This window comes from Argentina anserina, chromosome 2 (assembly GCF_933775445.1).
Source record: "Argentina anserina chromosome 2, drPotAnse1.1, whole genome shotgun sequence".
Classification (NCBI taxonomy): Eukaryota; Viridiplantae; Streptophyta; class Magnoliopsida; order Rosales; family Rosaceae; genus Argentina; species Argentina anserina.
Window position 1 is genome coordinate 29,499,939 of NC_065873.1, and position 18,594 is coordinate 29,518,532.

Consider the following 18,594-nt stretch of genomic DNA (forward strand, 5'->3'; position numbering starts at 1 on the left):
ACTTCCCTGTAGGGTTTCTTTTGTATCAAGCTATTTAAGCTAAATAGATGTATGTTGGCCGCATAAATGAAAATCAACTTTTAGTTTTCCATTTCTAGCTTTCGTAGTTTTCTTGCTTCCTGAGATCTGAGGTACCATTACAATTGGGCTTCCCTGATCCAACATTACTGGGCCCAGAATTGAAAATAGCCCAAGATAAATAAGAGGTTCACCGTAGCCCAATGTCAAAAACCCAAAACCCCACTACCGCCGTCTCCAGCTCTTCTCTGAGATCATTGGCCTGAACGTTGCTCTTCTTCTTCTTCAACTCCGTTCCGAGAGGGCAAAACCGTAAATTAGACTTCCGGCCATGTCCACAACCTCATCCCGAGCACGGCTAGCACTCATAGCCCTCCTCTCCGCCACCACGTTCTACTGCTTCTACAAATCGCGCCGCCTCAAGCAGCTCAAAAAGCTCACCCCAAACCCTAAACCTAGTCCTCCGCCTCGCAAATCCAAGCTCCTCTTCATTTCCCAAACCGGAACCTCCAAAGCCCTAGCTCGCCGTCTCCTCGATCTCCTCGCCTCCAGCGGCCTCGACTTCGAGCTCGTGGACGCCGCCACCTACGAGCCGGAAGACCTCCCCAGGGAGACTCTAGTCCTCATCGTCGCCTCCACCTGGGACGATGGCCGGCCTCCGGCCGCCGCCAGATTCTTCACCGACTGGCTCGCGGAGAGCTCCGAGGACTTCCGAGTGGGGTCCATGCTGCTCTCGCAGTGCAGATTCTCCGTGTTCGGCGTCGGGAGCCGAGCATACGGCGCGTCGTTCAATGCGGTGGGGAGGGAGGTGGCGAAGAGGATGAGGTCCTTGGGCGCCGCCGAGATACTGCCGCTTTGGGAAGGTGACGTGGATGATGGAGATATTGATGAAGTGTTTGAGGCTTGGAGTGGTAAGCTGATGAGGTTTCTCAGAGGCGGCGCGGCCGAAAACGGTGTCGCTTTGAGTAATGCAGGTGAAGCTGAGTGGTCTGATGTGTCTGATGATGAGGAGGAGGAGGAGGATGTGGTTGAGTCTGGAGTTGTTGATCTTGAGGACATTGCAGGTAAAGCACCGTCGAGGGGGACGGTGGCGGTGGCTGAGAGCAAGACTAATGGGACAGTGAATGGTAAGAGAGATATGGTCACTCCGGTGATTCGTGCCAGCTTACAGAAGCAGGTAAGAGCTTGTTCAAAATCCGATTAGTTGCGAAACATTTGAGCTGTGTTTGCCATTTATGGTTTATAGTCTGATTTATCAGGTTTGGTTCGTGTTAAAATGCAGGGGTATAAGATTATTGGTTCACATAGCGGTGTCAAAATTTGTAGATGGACAAAGTCACAGCTTAGAGGCCGAGGTGGTTGTTACAAACACTCGTTTTATGGCATAGAAAGTCATAGGTAACTTGTTATTTATAGGCACCCTCATGTTATTGATACTTCAGGTGGTATCTGATAATGTTTGAAATTGTTGCAGTTCTTTAGATTCTTGTTCTGTCGGGAATTTACTTATATATATCATATACTGAAGTGAAACTTGATCTATTAGTATCGATAAGCATTACAATTTCTGTAGTATATCATTATTTGTGCAAGGATAATGAATTGCTAGTCCGTTTAGCTGATCAACTCGAATTTCTATAATTCCCATGTTCTTTAAATTTGTTCACGGCTTCCCGAGGTAATGACAAGTTTCATATTCCATAGCTGTTTAGATTTCGATCTTCTTATACTATAACAAAAATTGAATTAATTGAAACAGGTGCATGGAGGCCACTCCTAGTTTGGCATGCGCCAATAAATGCGTATTCTGTTGGAGACATCACACAAATCCTGTTGGAAAGAGTTGGCAGTGGAAGATGGACGATCCATTAGAGATTGTGAATACCGCCATAGACCTGCACGGTAAAATGATTAAGCAAATGAAAGGAGTTCCTGGTAAGTTTTGTATTTATTTGTTCCTTATAAATCTTGAGCCAAGAAAAAAAAACACTCTTAGTCTCTTGTCGTTGAAATTTTCCCCCTGTAGGAGTTACATTGGAGCGATTAACAGAGGGTCTCTCTCCCAGGCATTGTGCCTTATCACTTGTTGGTGAACCTATTATGTATCCAGAGATCAATACACTAGTAGATGAGCTGCATCGTAGGCGAATTTCTACATTTCTAGTCACAAATGCACAATTTCCTGAAAAGATTAGAATGCTGAAACCTATTACACAGGTTTGTTTGCAACTGTTTTGCTGCTCTTTCCTTTTCATCACAATATTCTTGCCCTTCTAAGTTTATCTGTTTTTTTACCTTTGGGTCCCCCCCCCCACAAATTCAGCTATATGTAAGCGTGGATGCCGCAACTAAAGAGAGTTTGAAGGCAATTGACAGGCCACTTTTTGGAGATTTTTGGGAGCGATTCATGGTAAGTGTTTGATTTCTTCGATAAGGTCATTAGCCTTTACTTGTCTCTACCATTGGTATAAAAAGTACCGATAGAGAGAGAGAGAGAGAGAGAGAGAGAGATGTTAATTTGTGACACCTAGGTCCTATACGTCACATTTTCCTTAGTTAGAAGTCCAAGAATCCATTGATACTGTCACTTAGGCCCCCTCTCCTGTCAGGGAATTGTAAGTTGGGTTGTTTGAACGTGAAAAAAAGGCCATTAATTTTGTTTGAGTGTGCATTGGTCTGCAAATCCTTTTTCTGCTGCAACTAACTTTCACCATCCAGTCGAAGAAGCCTGTAGCAGACTTTTCTTCATCAGATAATATTGCCATGTATTTTTATTTTCCAACTGATGAGGCCCCAAATGTTCAGGTCTTAGATCTCATGAAATTTAGGTACATAAGACTGGTCCAGAATACTTAAATCTTAGCTTTCAAAGCCTATTATGAAGTGTAAAGCCTGTATGAGCTCCGCTCATGAACAATTTATAATTAGTGAACATCTATGTTGCACCACCAAGTTTCTTCTGATTTGGTAGTATTTTTGGTCTTACATGCTTAAATCTCTCATGCCAGGATTCCTTGAAAGCTCTCAAGGAAAAACAGCAGCGAACTGTTTATCGATTAACTTTGGTGAAAGGGTGGAATACAGAAGAAATTGAGGCTTATTATAACATATTTAGCATTGGTAACCCTGATTTTGTTGAAATCAAAGGAGTTACATATTGTGGAACGTAAGTTTTCCTTTACTCTTATCTTGTAGCTAGTATTATTGTGTTCAATGCTCCAGTCCTATAATTAGAGTGATCTGTCTACAGGTCTGCTACTTCAAAGTTGACGATGGAGAATGTGCCCTGGCATGCTGATGTTAAAGCTTTTTCAGAGGCATTGGCTTTGAGAAGTAACGGTGAGTATGAGGTTGCGTGTGAGCATGTGCACTCGTGTTGTGTCCTCCTGGCAAAAACTAAAAAGTTCAAGATCAATGGGCAGTGGTTCACATGGATAGACTATGAAAAGTTTCATGATCTGGTATGTGACTCCAATGTTTTTATACTCCTGCATTACCTTTTCCACTGATAGTATTTGGTCATTCAATCTTTCTTATTGAAAACGCAGGTGGCTTCTGGAAAACCATTCGACAGTAAGGATTACATGGCTGCAACGCCTTCATGGGCTGTTTATGGGGCAGTGGAAGGTGGATTTGATCCCTATCAATCTCGATATAGGAAGGAACGACATCACAGATCAAACCAGTGACTGACCAGGTTAGATATGAAGCTAGGAATCGTTTTGTTTGTAATTCTACTTATGTGAAACAGTTTTGCACTACATAATTACAGATATAGTTCTGAGTTTGTATTCTAGCTATCCCCTGTTTATTTTTGGAATAAGTTTACTCTGATAATTGAATTCATTGATTGATTAAACAGAGTACCATCTAGTATAGAGCTTATTATGTATTTCCTGAGCGTATTCCTCATGTAGTAGTAACAAGGCTTTAACAGTAAGACGTTATACCTTTGTGATGAGGCTTTAACAACAAGATAAACAGACGACCTTTGTGAATCTATGAGAGGACAAATGAGGACCAATTCTTGTTTGATAGTTTTGTGTTAGAGCTGAGAGTGATTCCTTTTCATTGGTAGCGTAAAAGGAACATGTGTATAGTCTGTCATCATACACTGGTCTGCTATGTAACTATTAGTGTTGACTGTTGAGGTACTATTATAAATTTATAATTCTATTCCAGGTCGTTCTATATATGGATATTGTTGTCTCTTCAGGAACCTTGTAATATCGTAGGCACCTTTACACATCAGCTACTTGGTTCTTGCATTATTCTGTCTCACTCTATTGTACTAAATGATTCGCTAATACTATCAACTTCAAAAAAATCTTTTTACTCATTATTACTTCATAGCAGATGTCTTATTCAACCCTTAATTCTATCTTATTAGTGAGTTTCTTTCACGAGCCCCTAGTTTTCTTGTTTATTCATCAGAACTCAGAGCCATGGTGTAGTCATTTTGTAGGTCATGGTGTAGTCATTTTGTAGGTAGCCTATTGTTGAAAACTTATAAAAAAGAAAGAGAAAAAAAAAAAGAGCTGGTGTAATTTGTATGGGATATTAGATCAAACTGCCTAAAACTTAGTTCTGTGCTGGAACTTGTAAGGGTTGGGTTCATGGGGTGGTTGCAGCCTTTCTAAAACCCAAGTCAATGCGAGGATACTTTTCCATTAGGAAAGCACACATTCTCATGTCTACTGAAAACATAAGCACGCCGTAGAATTGTAGGTGATGGAAGTCACTGCAACGCAGAGTTGAATAGGAATGATCTGTTCTTCCCGTAGAAGGGTTCTGCAAGACTATAGATGAGAGTGCAAGTAAAGAAGAAATAGAAGTAGGGGGTTTGGAAGCTTGTTCCATATCCAATCATCCATGATGAAGCTCTTTGTCATCTAAAATTACAGGACAAAGAAGAATTGGATTGTTTTTTTCAGGCTGTAGAAAGTGTCATACAACCCATTCCGCAACCAGAAGAAGTAGAGATGATTATAGAGATGTATAGGTTTTGGAGATTTATATTGTTATTCAGGTAGGGGTCAGGTGGACAAGACCAAGTTGACAAGTGGTAGCAGGGACATTAGGCCCCCACCAAAAACCAAAAGTATAACCAAACCCCCATGTAAGGACGGCGTTTTCATCATTATGCCACTACTGTCATCGTACATCCTTTCTCCTCAAACCCTACTCACACTTCCATTTTCTTAAGACCCATTTCTTAACGTCCATATCATGTTTCGAATTCGTGACAAAATCCACTGTATACCTAAATAACCTAATGCTGTGTATCAAACATCTAATTTTTGTCACATCCTACCCTAAAAAGATATTTAAGCAGAACCCAATTTACTTATTGTAGAGCAAATGTGCATCTGGTATGCGAGATGCAATAATAAGTGAACAACAGGTTAAAAGTTAAAACCCAAGTTCTGCTAATCAAAATGATAAGCTACTTAGTGACTAGGGACGTGGTAATCACGTGCGAGTTTAACGACTTGCCGACTTGGCCCTCTGGGCGTTCGTTTTCAATTGCTCAGAACACCCAATGGCAGACTCTGCCAGCCAACTCATAATCAGCTTCGGAATTCCCCACCTCCAGATTGCAATCTTTCATCTGCAGTCTCACACACCAACCTCTCTCAAGTTCCTTTCAATTTTTTTCCACAGGTTCAACATGGTACCTCAGAAACATACACAAGGTTCTTCTGCTCCAATTCTCCATACAAAGACAAAGACACACACGGATACATATCAAATTCAGAACTAATTCCAAACCAAATTTACAATCTCGATATGAACTAAACATACCTCAAGATTAATGTAAAAGCCAAGTCCTTTTTGCCCATTTCATATGTTTTAAGAGAAAAAAAAACAAAAGGGTAATGAAATGTTAAGCATTAGCTATTAGAGATGAACGAACAGAGCGAGCATCTGTGAGTTTGTAATCTTCCTTTCATTCTTTCATTGAAATAATTGCAAGATAGAATAAGAAAGATCAAGAAAGAGATTACCATACACAAGTTGCTAATTTTAGAGACTACTCTTTCTGGGTTTGCCTTTCCGCCTCGCTCTACTTCTCGAAGGCTCCCTCCTAATTACATCGCTCTCTTTAGGTTTCGTCGATGATGGCCCTTCTTCTTTCACCTTCTGTTGCTCTTCTTGTTCTTGTTCTTGTTCTTGCTCTAGCTTATCTTGTTCCTCTTTCTCACTGGCTTTAGCTTTTTTGGATTGACTTGCTTCAACTTCTTGAGCTGCAGCAGCAGCAGCAGCAGCTTCTTCTATTTTTGCTGATGATTTCTCTTCAATGATCTTTCGAGGTCTTCCTCGCTTTCTTGGGGTCTGAGGCAGAGGCTGTGATAGTTGCTGCTGGGCTTCCTCTCCAGTTGATGAAGCTTCTGCGATTGCTACTGAAAGCTCCTTCGTTTTCTGAGGTTTCTTCTTACCCATATCTATCTCCCCCAATCAAACACTAACAAAGCTCTTGCCTTTAAATCGATTACACTTCAAGACACAAACTTTTTAATCTGAGAAAAAAGAGAGAAGAAGAATCTAAACTCACACCGCCAAACAATCAAATCTTATTGGATCCCAGAAGACCACTTCTTTTTCCTCACTTCTCCTCTGTGTTTTTCTCTATCAAATATTAATAAGCAGCAACTGAAGTGATTTCTTTGACCAACCTCAATATTCTGGAAACCCCATTAAATCAATCCTCTCTCTTTCTCTCTCTCTCTCCCTTCAGTCATATCCAAGACCTAAATACCCAATAAAAATCGAGGCTCCTTTTAGTCCTACGGCATAAAATATACAAATATTGTAAAAGCTCAAAAGCCACTAGAAAATAACATTTCCATTTTGCTCTTTTTCTATTTATCATCAAGGTAGAAAAGACAAAGCCATGGAAATAGGTCTAAATCTAATGGTGTGGGATGACCAACATGCCAAAATAAGAGAAATTTTCTGTATAATTCTTCTTAAAATTATCAATTTGTTATTATTGTGGGTAAGAAAACAAGTATTCTGAAATTTCTGAAGAAAAACAAAAATAAAATTTAAGAAAGAAAGATTAGATTGGTACTGTACTATCGAACCTATATCATCAGTGTTTCAGACTGACCACCCTGTGTCGCTTCCCCGGGCTTCGCGCCCTTTGATGAGCTTTGATACCCTCCTCCTCACCTCTACCACCCTCACCTACTCCTCCATTCTGATGCCTCCCTCAACTGAAGCCAATAATTTTGCCTTTGCTGTGGTCTCGCTTCATTATACCCACTTAGCTTCATCTTCATCAATCAATCAGATGAACTGATGATGAAGGCATGAAGTGGTATTCCCTTTCATTCTTTTATAATCATTCCCATCTCTCTTTTTTTCACGAATTAAATGAATAATTCATATGTTGATATAAACTTCTGGCCTGGTTTGCGTGATTGCGACTTGCGAGTTTGCGAATTCAAAGTTTAATTTATCGAAAACCTGAAAGTTGAAATTCCTATTTCCATTAGGTCAGAGTTTTTGAGACCTAAAATTTTCCATAACGGAACCTCCCCTGGGATACCTAATGCCATTAGGAGTGCTTGAATTGCTGCCACGTCTTGTCGAGGTGATGTTCAACCAGGACGAAGACTTCATTTTAGGTAAGTGCAATATATATATCGAGCACTACCTTCTTCCCTTCTCATTGAGGAATCAATTGGTTAAGGTTAAATGCCACTACCTTCTATCCTTCTCGTTTGAGGTATTATAATCTTAGTGGGAATTACTTGGTTTGACGTCTATATAAACTTCACTAGAAAAATACTCGAGACCTGTTTTTTATCAACAACATTCAAGCTTTTGGCCCTTGCTTTTGTGATGGCGTTTGGAGCTCTAGTTTGCACGATTTTCATAATCTTATGTGCTACCGGCGCTACTTCTCAAGCTAGAGCAGAAACAAAGATAGCTGTCGACCAATCTGGCAAAGGTGATTACTCTACAATACAAGAAGCTATTGATTCTGTTAGGTCCAACAATGCTGATCCTGTGACTATTTTGGTCAAGCCTGGAAGCTACAAGGAGACTATCACTGTCCCTCCGGACAAGCCAAACATAACGTTAATAGGTAGTACCACAAAAGCAAGTGATGTAATTATAACATGGGATCGTAAAGGAGAGATTGATACACTTGCAACCTTTCATGTTGCTGCTTCAAACTTCATAGCACGCTACATCACATTTGAGAACACATTCGGCCCTGGTGATCAAGCACAAGCAGTCGCGCTAAGGGTCTCCGGCGATAGAGCAGCGTTTCACGACTGCTCCATGAAAGGCTATCAAGATACTCTGTTCGACGACAATGGCAAACACTACTACGAAAACTGTTACATCGAAGGAGTTGTTGATTTCATATTTGGGAATGCGACTTCTTTCTTTCAAAGTTGTCACATACATTCGCCATATTCCAAAAATGGAGGATATATTGCGTCGCAGCGAAGGGGAGCCGCCGCGAACTCTGGAGGGTTTGTGTTCTTCAAAGGCCAGATTACCGCCGAAGGCGAAATGAAGACGTATTTAGGAAGACCATGGGGGGTTCCCTATTCTACTGTGATCTTTGCCTACACTTACATGGAGAATGTGATACAGCCACAAGGTTGGAACAGCTCTTTTGTATCAGAAGATGAATTAAAGAAGAGCTCGATTTGTGGGCAGTTCAAATGCGAGGGACCAGGTGCATCAACATCTGATAGGGTTAAATGGGCGCGAGAATTCAGTGAGGAGGATATTGCACCATATTTGACGACGGATAATTTTATCGATGGAAAAGACTGGCTAAGGTCTCCACCGGTAACTACTTCGCCTCCGCTGTCGCCACCACCTCAAATGAAGCCGTCAGTACCAAAACCAGAACACCTGCCACCACCGGCACCGGCAATGATTCCCTCTTCGCCGCCACCGGTGGCGGTCCCGTCTCCTTCGCCACCCGTACCGTCACCACCACCGGTGGCGATCCCGTCTCCTCCATCACCGCAACCGGTGGCGTTCGAGTCTCCACCAGCGGCGGCAAACCCGTATGATCCGTATCCGTCAACACCCGTGGCGCCACCTCCACCGGAAGTGATACCGTATCCACCATCACCGCCGCCGGGGATCCCGTCTCCACCACCATTGATATGGGTGGAGGAGGCACCACCAGCACCAGTGACGGCAGCACCGCCACCACCATCAGCAGGGAGGGAGGTTGAGTGGTCGCCAGGTGCACCAAGATGGAAGAATAGAGGAGTTGTTGAAGGTGTGAATATGTACTTTACGTCGGAGGCTTCTTCACTCTCATCATCACCTTTCAGCAGTGTTAAGACGATGGCTCTTTCCGCAGCGATTTTACTATACTTGCTGGTCTAAACCAAAGAGACCAATTAAACTATTGAATCATGGGGTGAGCCCATTGTCAGGTTCGTTCATCTGATCATCTCTCCCTATACATGTACATAATTGAAGACACAGCCGATTAAGAAGCCATTTCTCGCGTTGCACAGTACTGACAATAGCATTGTATGATGACTATGATCTTCGTGCCCTTCATTTTGTATCCTTTAGAAAAATTTGAATTGCCTTGTAGGAAAATTGGTTGTCTTCTTGTTTCATAATTTCATTGATACCGTACATGAAAATATATACAAGCAGCTAGCTGAGGATCAAGAATTTAAATTGAATTCCTGATCTGCATGCAATTCAATTAATTTTAGTAATTCATCAATGTTGCTCTATATCTTTCTTAAAAGCGCGCTATTTGTTCCATAACTCAAAGATTAAAAATACATGAGAAATCATAATCACATAGGGAGAATTTCAATAAGGGGGTGAGCCTAATCTCAGCTATCCTCTGTATAATCTTAAAAAGACACATAATTACATGAGAAATCAAGGCATATAATCTCAGCTTATCATGATTTTTAATCAGTGAGCCAATCACATTTTAAAAAAGACAAAGCGACCTTGGTTCTCCGTTCTATCATGTACAGTTAAAGTAGTAGCTGGTCAAGCATATATACGTTTTAGGTCTAGTGAGATGCGTGATATCATTTAAGACGTGAATTGGGCTCTGTTGGGCCCTATCTCTGAAAAACTAAAGACCAAACGCCTTGGATCGGAAATATGAATCAGAATATCAGATTGTCAACTTGCTTCACGAGGTCCAACTATGGCGGGTAATTGATATGGCGGGTAATTCATGAAAGATAGCAATTAAGACGCTGAGACATAAGTTTTACAGTTTTACTAATGCAGTAAAATTTGTATTTTCACTTTTGTGCAAATGTTCTTGCCTTTTCTAAAACAGTGTATCCATTTTTTCTCATCGGTTTCTATGAATCTAAATCAAATTTTCTTCGCAGTGGATGGCCGGTGATGTTGTCGTCATAATAAGAACATAATATGCCTGCATATTCAGTACGTGTTTCAATGGATTTGATCAATTATAAATTAACCGAAATACATTGAATCACGTTGCTTTTACCTCAAGCGACGCTAAATTTAATTATTTTTCTCTTTTTTGTGTTAATTGTTCTACCTTAAAATAGGTGTTAATTGGTCACCAAGGTTCGCCCATCACTTTCTTTGTTTGAGAGACGGCAGCCTCGTGAGTGCAAATTCTGTTGCCTCCTCATCGGATAAGATCGTAGGTAAAAGTCAGAGGAGACCCATTTGCTTCAAGATCCCCGCCCTCCTTCCTCCCCCTATAAAACCCAAGACTTCATTTTGCACCGTTTCTTTGGAGACCTTTCAGAATATCTCCACCTCAAGACGACCCGAAAAGGAAATATTCATTATTTATTTTTAGAAAGAAAGTTTCTTGGAACACTTGGGGGGTGTCATTCTATATTTCTATTATTGCTGTCCACCAGTTCTGGGCTGAGGTAGTCTCAAAAGCCTCAACCTTTGGTGTTGGAAAGCGATTTGGGAAGTCTCTCTCTCTTGGGTTTATAGATTTGATCAACTCAAGGTTGCGGATGGAATTGGACCATTTAGTCGGTAAGTGTGTGTTTTGTTTCTGCCTAGCGAAATTCAGGACCTTTATTTTTGTTAGTGGCTCTGTATGATTCTAGAGAGAGCAAAAAACCCTTTGGATTTTGTGTGACGTGTGTTTGTGTTTGTTTTGTTTTTGTTTTGTTTTGTTTCTCAACTCTTTATAGTTAGTTTCACCCAATTAGCTACAGATTGGAGAGTCAAATTGAGTTTCAGTTCTTTTGCTCTCCTCTGAAACTGAACGTATTGGAGTTGGAGATTCTTAATTATTCCTGGTGAGTCTCCTATTTTGTACCTGTAAAGATTGAATTTTTTAGTTCTGGCTTAGTTCTGACTATTCTCTTATGATCTTCAAGTTGAAGCTTTCTGGTTGATGTTTGATTCTAATAGGATTGAGCTGCCATATGTTTATGCAATGCAATTTTGGGGTTTTTATAATAGTTGTTGAAGTGGTAATTTGTGTTTGTGGGAGCATATATACAGGTTTTGATGTACATCCTATTTATAAGCATGTATAGATGAATCGTAGAGCCTTTTCAGTTGTGAGATTGGCATAGTCTTGAACTCTTTATCCTGATTCTAAGGTTTTCTGTCCTATATTTAGGATCTCACTTTGTTTTATCCCCTGAAAAATATACCTTTTTACCTGGCAAAGGAACCTCTACTTTGCTATGTATCTGGTTCAATGGATTGGTGTTTGACCATCTGGCTTTCTTCTTTTTCTTGTGTTTATCTAAACAGCAAATGTTCTGTTTATTTGTTTCCAGGTTTCCTATGCCAGTCTGAGTTCAGCTTCTGTGAATCCTACTTCAATGATGTTGGTTTTCTAATAAAGGGTTTTCAGTGAGAAGAATCATAGCTTCTCGATCATGGATATTCCGTATGAAACAACACCAAGCAATGGTGAAGTAGCCAATAATGGCCTTCAGATTATTAGATACTCTCCTTACCAGCAGTACCAGCACAATAGTAAATTATCATCATCATGGTTTGCTCTGAGAGTCTTCTATGTTCGGATCAGCAACTTTAAGGTGGATGAATGTACCCCCAAGTATCTGACCCTCAACCATATTCCTCTATGCCCGGATACCCTTTTGGAAGTAAATGGTGCGAGAACTAGCATGTACTCTGATGGTGTATCTTCACATCTTAGAAGGGATCGGGTAGACAAGAAATCCGAAGAAGTCACATTTGTTAATACAGACAGCATAAGGTTCACAGGGAGTGTGAAATTTGAGGTGTTTGATAAAGATGATCTCATTCTCTCCGGGGTGTTAGATATGTCTAATAGCAATGGTTTCGTTGGGGAATCGAAGAACAATACCAAGCGATGGAGCATGAATTGTGAATCGGAGATCACTGCTGGCACTGGATTTTTGAAGGGAAAACAACTCAATGGCACTGAATCTCCTGCACCGAGCATTGAGGTTTACGTTGCTGGCTCTTTCTCTGGAACACCAATCATCTTAACTAAGACCCTGCAGATTAGTTTCCGGAACAAGCACAACAGGAAGAGCACTTTGGATGCAATTCCAGAGTATGAAGCAGCTGAACTACAGAAAGATGAGTCCCCTGAACTTGATATGGAGGTACATACCTGAACTTTATCTATTGAAACTCAAATCTTGTGATAGGTTGTTAATTATGCACTGTTTTATCTGTAATACCCCTGAGGGATTTCTTCAAAGTTTAGTTCTACAATGCTACTAGTCATTGATCAATGGAGTTTGTGAACAATATCTCATACAAAGCAATAATGGTACGAGGAAATTTCAATAATTTGTTGTGCTGCCTGTGCTTCCTCTTGTTATATAAATTGCTTATTGTTAAACAAGAACTTGCTTATAGAATCTTATCCTATGTGTTATGGCACATGAGAATGGGCAGGGCACAGTTTTCTAGTTATGTATGGGTTTGCCCTCAGCCTCAAGTGTCCACGTTGTTTTCTGTGGCATTATGTTTACATCCTTGGTAGCTAGAGTCAGACGTGCAGGTTCTCATTTTAAGACACATGATGAATAGTCTATTGTCATGGTGGACCATATTCTGCAGGGTTGTTATGGACAGTTGTCTGAGTTTATATTGGCCAGTTTATCATCTTGGGTTCTTCATATGTTATGTCTTGACTGCATAAACTATTCCTTTGGTGCCACCTGACCTTGATCCATCTCCTTAGTCTTCCATTAAATACTATCCAGCTTCTCAGAACCATTTGAATGATTTGATTGTACTGTTTACCTGTTCTTTAATGTGTCAATTACTGCTACCGTTCAGCACCTTCCATGTTGAGATAAATTTTCCACTTTTTTTTCCCTTTATCCAACAAGAAAGTCTCACTTAAGATGTTAACTACAGTTCAGTTGATTTATAAAAAAGGTACAAGTCCCCATTTTTGTCTGACAATATTGAATGACTGGAGTTCTTTAGTTATCCATGCGTCAATATGATTGAACTCGTTTCTGAATAATTGTATTGATTTTTTCTGTTAATTATCTGGTTAGAATGGCACCTTGCCGGATTTCCTAATCTTGATTAATTTGCAGGTGGCGGATTATAGAAACTACAAACCAGAAAATGAGGAAGAGTATGGCATGTACTGGAGGAGGAATGAATACATGGATGGTGAAGATGGTGAACTTTCATGGTTCAATGCTGGCGTGAGAGTTGGCGTTGGAATCGGACTTGGCATTTGTCTTGGAGTTGGTATAGGGGTCGGTTTGCTGGTTCGTACATATCAAACAACCACTCGAACTTTCAAGAGGCGACTGGTGTGATATCTGTAATCTGGACGTGTTTATTCGTCTAACTACGACCTGGACTGATGATTTTGACAGAGTACTGTTTGTGTAGCTGACGGTTACATGTTCTTTTTTCTGTATTTTTTGCTCCCATAAACTCTTGTTGCGAGGTTTGATTAGAAGGCTTGACAGGTAATCTAGTTGTGTAATGGAAAGGGATGACAGTCTTTTATACTGAATGAGTGTATACATGTTTGAAGATTGTATTCCATTGTAAATAGCATCTCTTTTCAGGTCTAGTTAAGGTAAAGCTATATGATGAAGCATGCTCTCTTTTCCCCTAGAGCCTAAAGGTTACATTCAGAGAGAGCCTCAATGGTATCACACACTCATTTCAGAGGCCGGTTTTTACTGGAATTGATTATATGGTTTTGATATAATATCTTTTAAACTGATTTTATTTTTCATCTCGACTAAAATTATGATGTGATGGAACAGTTCCATAATTGGTAGAAATAAATCATCTCGACTAAAATTATGATATGATGAAACAGTTCCATAATTGGCAGAAAATTTTAACATATACGGATATAACAGCAACATATACACAGCGAACTACCATCTTCAAGCATTTCATAATTGAACATTCAACAGTTTACAGTAGTTACTAGAATACACGTAGTCAAGTACAATCTTCTGTCTTTGAATGGCAATGTAGCCTCTAACAGTCCAGGGAGCCTCTCTCATCACGACATTCAGATACACCTGCAAGAGAGGTTTCAGCGGAACTTTGAAGACTTCGATAACTAGCTCATGTTAGTTTACCAGCTCTCTCGTTAAACCACCTCATTTATTCTAAATTATCAATATTATGAGCACATCGTCTCAACTAGCTGCTGGCGCAACGCAAGCTGGTGCAGGAGCTACCTCGGCTCCAAAATGGCCATTGCTAGCATGAAGTAACTTGTTATCACGGCCCCAAAAAGCAGCCGATCTCACATCATCTTGGGTCATCATTTTTGAGAACTCCTCGTGGTTATACTCTAGAATGGCTTTTCCTCCAAACTCAGTAGGCAGATTTTCCTCATCAAAATACTGTTTCATAAGCTCCACGCTGTCTTTCTTCTTCGGGTAAACAAACTTAACTTTGTGAAATGTCTTATTTTCCAAGAAGTACTTGACAATCTACATGAACATAAGGGTAATGCAGGAAAGTTATCAAAGAACAGCAGGGGACAATGAAACATTGTAATTAACTAGGGAAACATATATCTCAAATATGTTATCACCAACTCTCATGATTTCAGATTATAATGGTTGTTTGATCTTCAATTGTAGAGCCAATACAAAACCGATGCCGAAAAGTAGGACAATTCAAAAACGTCAAGCTAGTAAAACTAGGAATGGCTGCAAGTAATCAGCTAACTTATTACATATAGAAGTAGTCGCAATTCATGGATGTAAATATCATTACTGTAATGTGTTCGAAACAACACATTTAGGCACTGTATTTGTCTTAACTTATGTTTTTTGGGAGCATGTAAGAAACTTTCCAGGGTTAGCTCGCTCTAAACAACCATTAATTCTTATTGCATTTCATTTGCAGTGGAGCTGTAGAACTTAGCATCTAAGACGAATGAGGCTCATACCTTCCAAAATGCTTCAAAAATCCGTGGAGGGTTGTAGAGAAATGCCACTGCTAGCCTCTCAGGATAGTGGTTCTGTAAAATATTGATGGTATCGCGTGCTGATTTGACAGGCACAGATGTATTCAGTGTCCACCCGGTAAAGTCTATCAACCAAGCCATTTGTTCCTGACCTTCTGGAAGGTTAAAGACAGCATTCTCTATAAGATACACCAAGTGCTTGATGTTATTGTCCAACGACATTGTGTTCTGCAGCATTTGTAAAAGCATTAATCTCCAGCCTTAGTAATGAAAGGTGAAGGCTTTGGTAATTTGATAACGATAAACAATCTACTCTACCTGCATTGCTGGTCTCAAAATCAGAACAGTCCTCCCATGACGGTCATGAAAATTAGCTCTATAAACTTTTCCAGTCTCACCTTCTTCTGCAACTTCAGGCTGCCCATAAAAAAACAGTCGTAAAACTTGAAACATTAACAGAGAGAATCATGTAACATATGGAATTAATTCTTACCCAACTGATTTCCTCAGGCTTATAACTTGACCTCCATTTGAGTGTATCCTCCAACATTTTCTTCGACTTCTCAACATTCCCAATCCTTGCATCCAAGTACCTCCTGAAGCATGCATCAGAACAGAACTGCAAACTACGTCCCGATAGAGGTCCAATTGCAGCCTTCAGCTCGTTGATCTGCACTCATTTGCATATCTATTGATGATGTCTATAAATTGTGGTTTTAAACGTGAAAAATCACATGGTGGCACCACCTAACAAGCTACCATTTGTTTGTTCTTTGCCATTAAATTATTAAACACAAAACTTGCAACTAATTACCTTCCCTTCAGGCTGCAATGAATCATTCTCCTGATGATGAGACTTTCCCCAAAGGCCAAACATGGTCACCAATCGTTTGGTATCAATAACTGACTAGTTCAACTTCAGTTGTAAAATCAAAGCTAAACAGCACACAACAACATATCAGCTGCTTAAACAAGTACCAGAAACATTGAAAGAGACTAATTTAAGGACCAAAATAGATTAAACCAAATGGGGCAGTAAAATATACATGCTAAGATCAGTTCCACCAATCAAGTGCGAATCTACAAAGCAGAGCAGATCGGTTCCACCAGCTCTGGAGTTGCAGGAATAGCACGATATATAAATGAAGGACCAATCACGTAAATCGCGTTGCCTTCATAAACAATATATCGTGATTCAACTAACCCCAAAATGCCAATAAATAAATGACTTTGAACCTTAGAACAGCAGAAATATATGATCAAAGCTTGACTCTTGACTCTGGAGCATCAGATATTTCCAGATTGACTGGTGATGGGCCCCCGAGGAAAATGGAAGTCTCAGTTTGTCTCTAATAATTGTAATTCCTAGTCAAAGTAGTGGGTATTGTTCCATTTTTCTCGAGCTCAATATTCTTGACTTCTTTTAAACTCATCTAGAAGAAGAATATATTATATATCACCACAAAGCCAAGGAATCTATTAAGTAAGAAAAATAGTACCTGGACAAAGTATGAAGCTTTTTGAGCTGCAACCATGGCGAAGATGGAGAGCGAGTGATCGAGAGAGAGAGAGAGAGAGAGATAAATAAAGGAGACTGAAAAAGAAGAGTGATTTGTTGTTCACGAAAATGTCATGACACTAAACATAAGAGAGAGAGAGAGAGAGAGAGAGAGAGAGAGAGAGAGAGAATGAGACCGAGTTTGGAGTTGTTGGTGTCTGTCTGTTTGATTCGGCAGCCCCAGATATTTTGGGCTATTGCTGACTGTTTTAGCTGGGGGCAATGCTAGTACCACCGTCTGGTCTTTTTTAAGACACCACAGGCGGCTCAGAAGACTCCCACGTGTTATGTGAAAAGCGTCACTGCCAGAGGAACTCACCGTCTAGTTCGTGTGTGCGTTGTGTCAGAGTCGGAGAGATCGCGATTTTGGTTTTGTGCCAAATTACGTAGGCTGAGTTCAACCTGATAATTGGCTTAAATTTTCATTTTCATATAATTTAACTAAGTTATTTGATAAATTAGATTATTTTTTAAATTTATGAATTTTAATACAATTTTTAATTAAATTATGAAAACGGTAAAATGAAAATTTTAAAGTAACTGCTAATTAATTATGCAAACGCATATTTTAAAAAAAATCACTTCGAGACCAAACTGGCCGGCAGTGAATAGAGGATTATTCGATCTTTTGGGAAATTTTAATTAATATTTCAGACGAAAACTGACAAAATGTATAAAACAATAAGGAAAACATTTGCCTTCTCTAGAAGGTAGAATGTGTTAATGGAGATGAGAGTGGCCCATTTGCTTGAAAGGAGAAGTAGAAGTGGTGGAGGGTCTTCCTCCAAGTAGCAAGTGCGTAGTCATTTTCTGCCACACTCTAAAGAAAGTACTTTCAGCAAAGAAACAAAACGAAGGACTTTAATAACACCGCCCCACAAAATTTCAGTATTTCCGTTAACACATTAAAAAATTAGAATTACTCAGTACTAGACATGTTCACAATACTGGTTATCGGACATGTTACTGATATGATAGTCGTTAACTATCACTTATAACAGCTGAATATCAGAACTCTAAGCATATAAGAATTCTTTTGCTGAAAATGATACAAGTAGCAACAGTGGAGAGGAACATGTCCACACCAGAGAATAGGGGTTCCATTCTCAACAAAAACGACAACCTTGCTGGAAACAGGAAAGAAGGGGAGCAAAGATTTTTCTTTACATAGTTCAGCCACCCAGAACAATAAGGCTGCTTTGTCCCTGAAACATCTACTCTTCAAATTTGGACTGCAGAGTCAGAATCGGCACATCATCTTCTCTAATAACTCCTGGAAGCACAAAACTGATGCAACTGGCTGATATAAAAAAAACACAAAGATGCACATGACTGGCATTCAAGGAGGACGGCTCAAAGAGGTAGCTTGCAACACCAAGGGCATGTGTAATGTAGGTATCAATGCAAATGGAATGAGCAATGAGGCTGTTACAACAAAAGATGGTTTGAGCTGGAACTCACATTTCAATAAATTCTTCAGAGAAATGTCAATTCAATCATTCTTGGATCAATTCAGTAGTGCAAAATACAAGGGATCCAGGTGAACTTGGACCACAACACTCCCAAACCTTTATTCTCGGATGCTCTAATCAATGAACCTTTGTATCCCAGGATT

At 40.0% G+C, this 18,594-nt stretch overlaps 5 protein-coding genes across 11 annotated transcripts in view; 3 read left to right on the plus strand and 2 right to left on the minus strand.

Moving 5' to 3' along the window:
* The first annotated feature begins 256 nt into the window (after positions 1–256).
* Positions 257–4,143, plus strand: LOC126782806 (S-adenosyl-L-methionine-dependent tRNA 4-demethylwyosine synthase). The gene is made up of 8 exons (XM_050508128.1): positions 257–1,195; positions 1,301–1,416; positions 1,778–1,953; positions 2,045–2,235; positions 2,342–2,428; positions 3,027–3,184; positions 3,269–3,479; positions 3,567–4,143. The coding sequence occupies exons 1-8, from the start codon at positions 350–352 to the stop codon at positions 3,705–3,707; spliced, it is 1,926 nt and encodes a 641-aa protein (XP_050364085.1). The 5' UTR covers positions 257–349; the 3' UTR covers positions 3,708–4,143.
* Positions 4,144–5,182: 1,039 nt separating this feature from the next.
* Positions 5,183–18,594, minus strand: part of LOC126784762 (uncharacterized) — a 32,995-nt gene continuing 19,583 nt past the window's right edge. The window contains exons 1-2 of one of the 5 annotated variants that reach the window (XR_007670983.1): positions 5,824–6,747; positions 5,183–5,720 (exon numbers count right to left, since the gene is read on the minus strand). Coding sequence is in view for 4 of the 5 variants with exons in the window: in XM_050510261.1 (XP_050366218.1) it covers positions 6,046–6,462 (417 nt within the window). In the remaining variant the exon portion in view is untranslated. Of the gene's footprint in view, positions 6,748–18,594 lie in introns of those variants that run through there. The other 4 variants (XM_050510263.1, XM_050510262.1, XM_050510264.1 and 1 more) reach the window with 4 other exon arrangements.
* On the plus strand, positions 7,870–9,393 carry LOC126784349 (putative pectinesterase 11). Its single transcript, XM_050509813.1, has one exon. It carries the CDS (start codon positions 7,870–7,872, stop codon positions 9,391–9,393), a length of 1,524 nt encoding a protein of 507 aa, XP_050365770.1.
* Positions 10,778–14,037, plus strand: LOC126784758 (uncharacterized protein At1g01500). 2 transcript variants are annotated; one of them, XM_050510256.1, is made up of 4 exons: positions 10,778–11,022; positions 11,184–11,291; positions 11,784–12,605; positions 13,560–14,037. In XM_050510256.1, the coding sequence occupies exons 3-4, from the start codon at positions 11,886–11,888 to the stop codon at positions 13,788–13,790; spliced, it is 951 nt and encodes a 316-aa protein (XP_050366213.1). In that variant the 5' UTR covers positions 10,778–11,022; positions 11,184–11,291; positions 11,784–11,885; the 3' UTR covers positions 13,791–14,037. The 2 variants fall into 2 exon arrangements, with proteins under 2 accessions (XP_050366213.1, XP_050366212.1); XM_050510255.1 differs by lacking the exon at positions 11,184–11,291 and having other exon boundaries at positions 10,779–11,022.
* Positions 14,359–17,072, minus strand: LOC126784760 (uncharacterized). Of its 2 annotated transcripts, none has more exons than XM_050510258.1 (6): positions 16,921–17,072; positions 16,236–16,357; positions 15,915–16,091; positions 15,740–15,838; positions 15,404–15,649; positions 14,359–14,939 (listed from the first exon to the last, which is right to left on the minus strand). In XM_050510258.1, exons 2-6 carry the CDS (start codon positions 16,296–16,298, stop codon positions 14,640–14,642), a joined length of 885 nt encoding a protein of 294 aa, XP_050366215.1. In that variant the 5' UTR covers positions 16,299–16,357; positions 16,921–17,072; the 3' UTR covers positions 14,359–14,639. The 2 variants fall into 2 exon arrangements, with proteins under 2 accessions (XP_050366215.1, XP_050366214.1); XM_050510257.1 differs by lacking the exon at positions 16,921–17,072 and adding an exon at positions 16,468–16,852.

Excerpts from the sequence above, each read along its gene's own strand:
- LOC126784760 (XM_050510258.1), bottom strand. The coding sequence starts at position 16,298 with ATGTTTGGCCTTTGGGGAAAGTCTCATCATCAGGAGAATGATTCATTG. Across the intron at positions 15,839-15,914 it reads AGCCTGAGGAAATCAGTTGG|CCTGAAGTTGCAGAAGAAGG; the intron begins GTAAGAATTAAT and ends TTTTATGGGCAG. Across the intron at positions 15,650-15,739 it reads TTTTGAGACCAGCAATGCAG|AACACAATGTCGTTGGACAA; the intron begins GTAGAGTAGATT and ends CAAATGCTGCAG.
- LOC126782806 (XM_050508128.1), top strand. The coding sequence starts at position 350 with ATGTCCACAACCTCATCCCGAGCACGGCTAGCACTCATAGCCCTCCTC. Across the intron at positions 1,954-2,044 it reads GCAAATGAAAGGAGTTCCTG|GAGTTACATTGGAGCGATTA; the intron begins GTAAGTTTTGTA and ends TTCCCCCTGTAG. Across the intron at positions 3,185-3,268 it reads GGAGTTACATATTGTGGAAC|GTCTGCTACTTCAAAGTTGA; the intron begins GTAAGTTTTCCT and ends ATCTGTCTACAG.
- LOC126784349 (XM_050509813.1), top strand. The coding sequence starts at position 7,870 with ATGGCGTTTGGAGCTCTAGTTTGCACGATTTTCATAATCTTATGTGCT.
- LOC126784758 (XM_050510256.1), top strand. The coding sequence starts at position 11,886 with ATGGATATTCCGTATGAAACAACACCAAGCAATGGTGAAGTAGCCAAT. Across the intron at positions 12,606-13,559 it reads CCCCTGAACTTGATATGGAG|GTGGCGGATTATAGAAACTA; the intron begins GTACATACCTGA and ends ATTAATTTGCAG.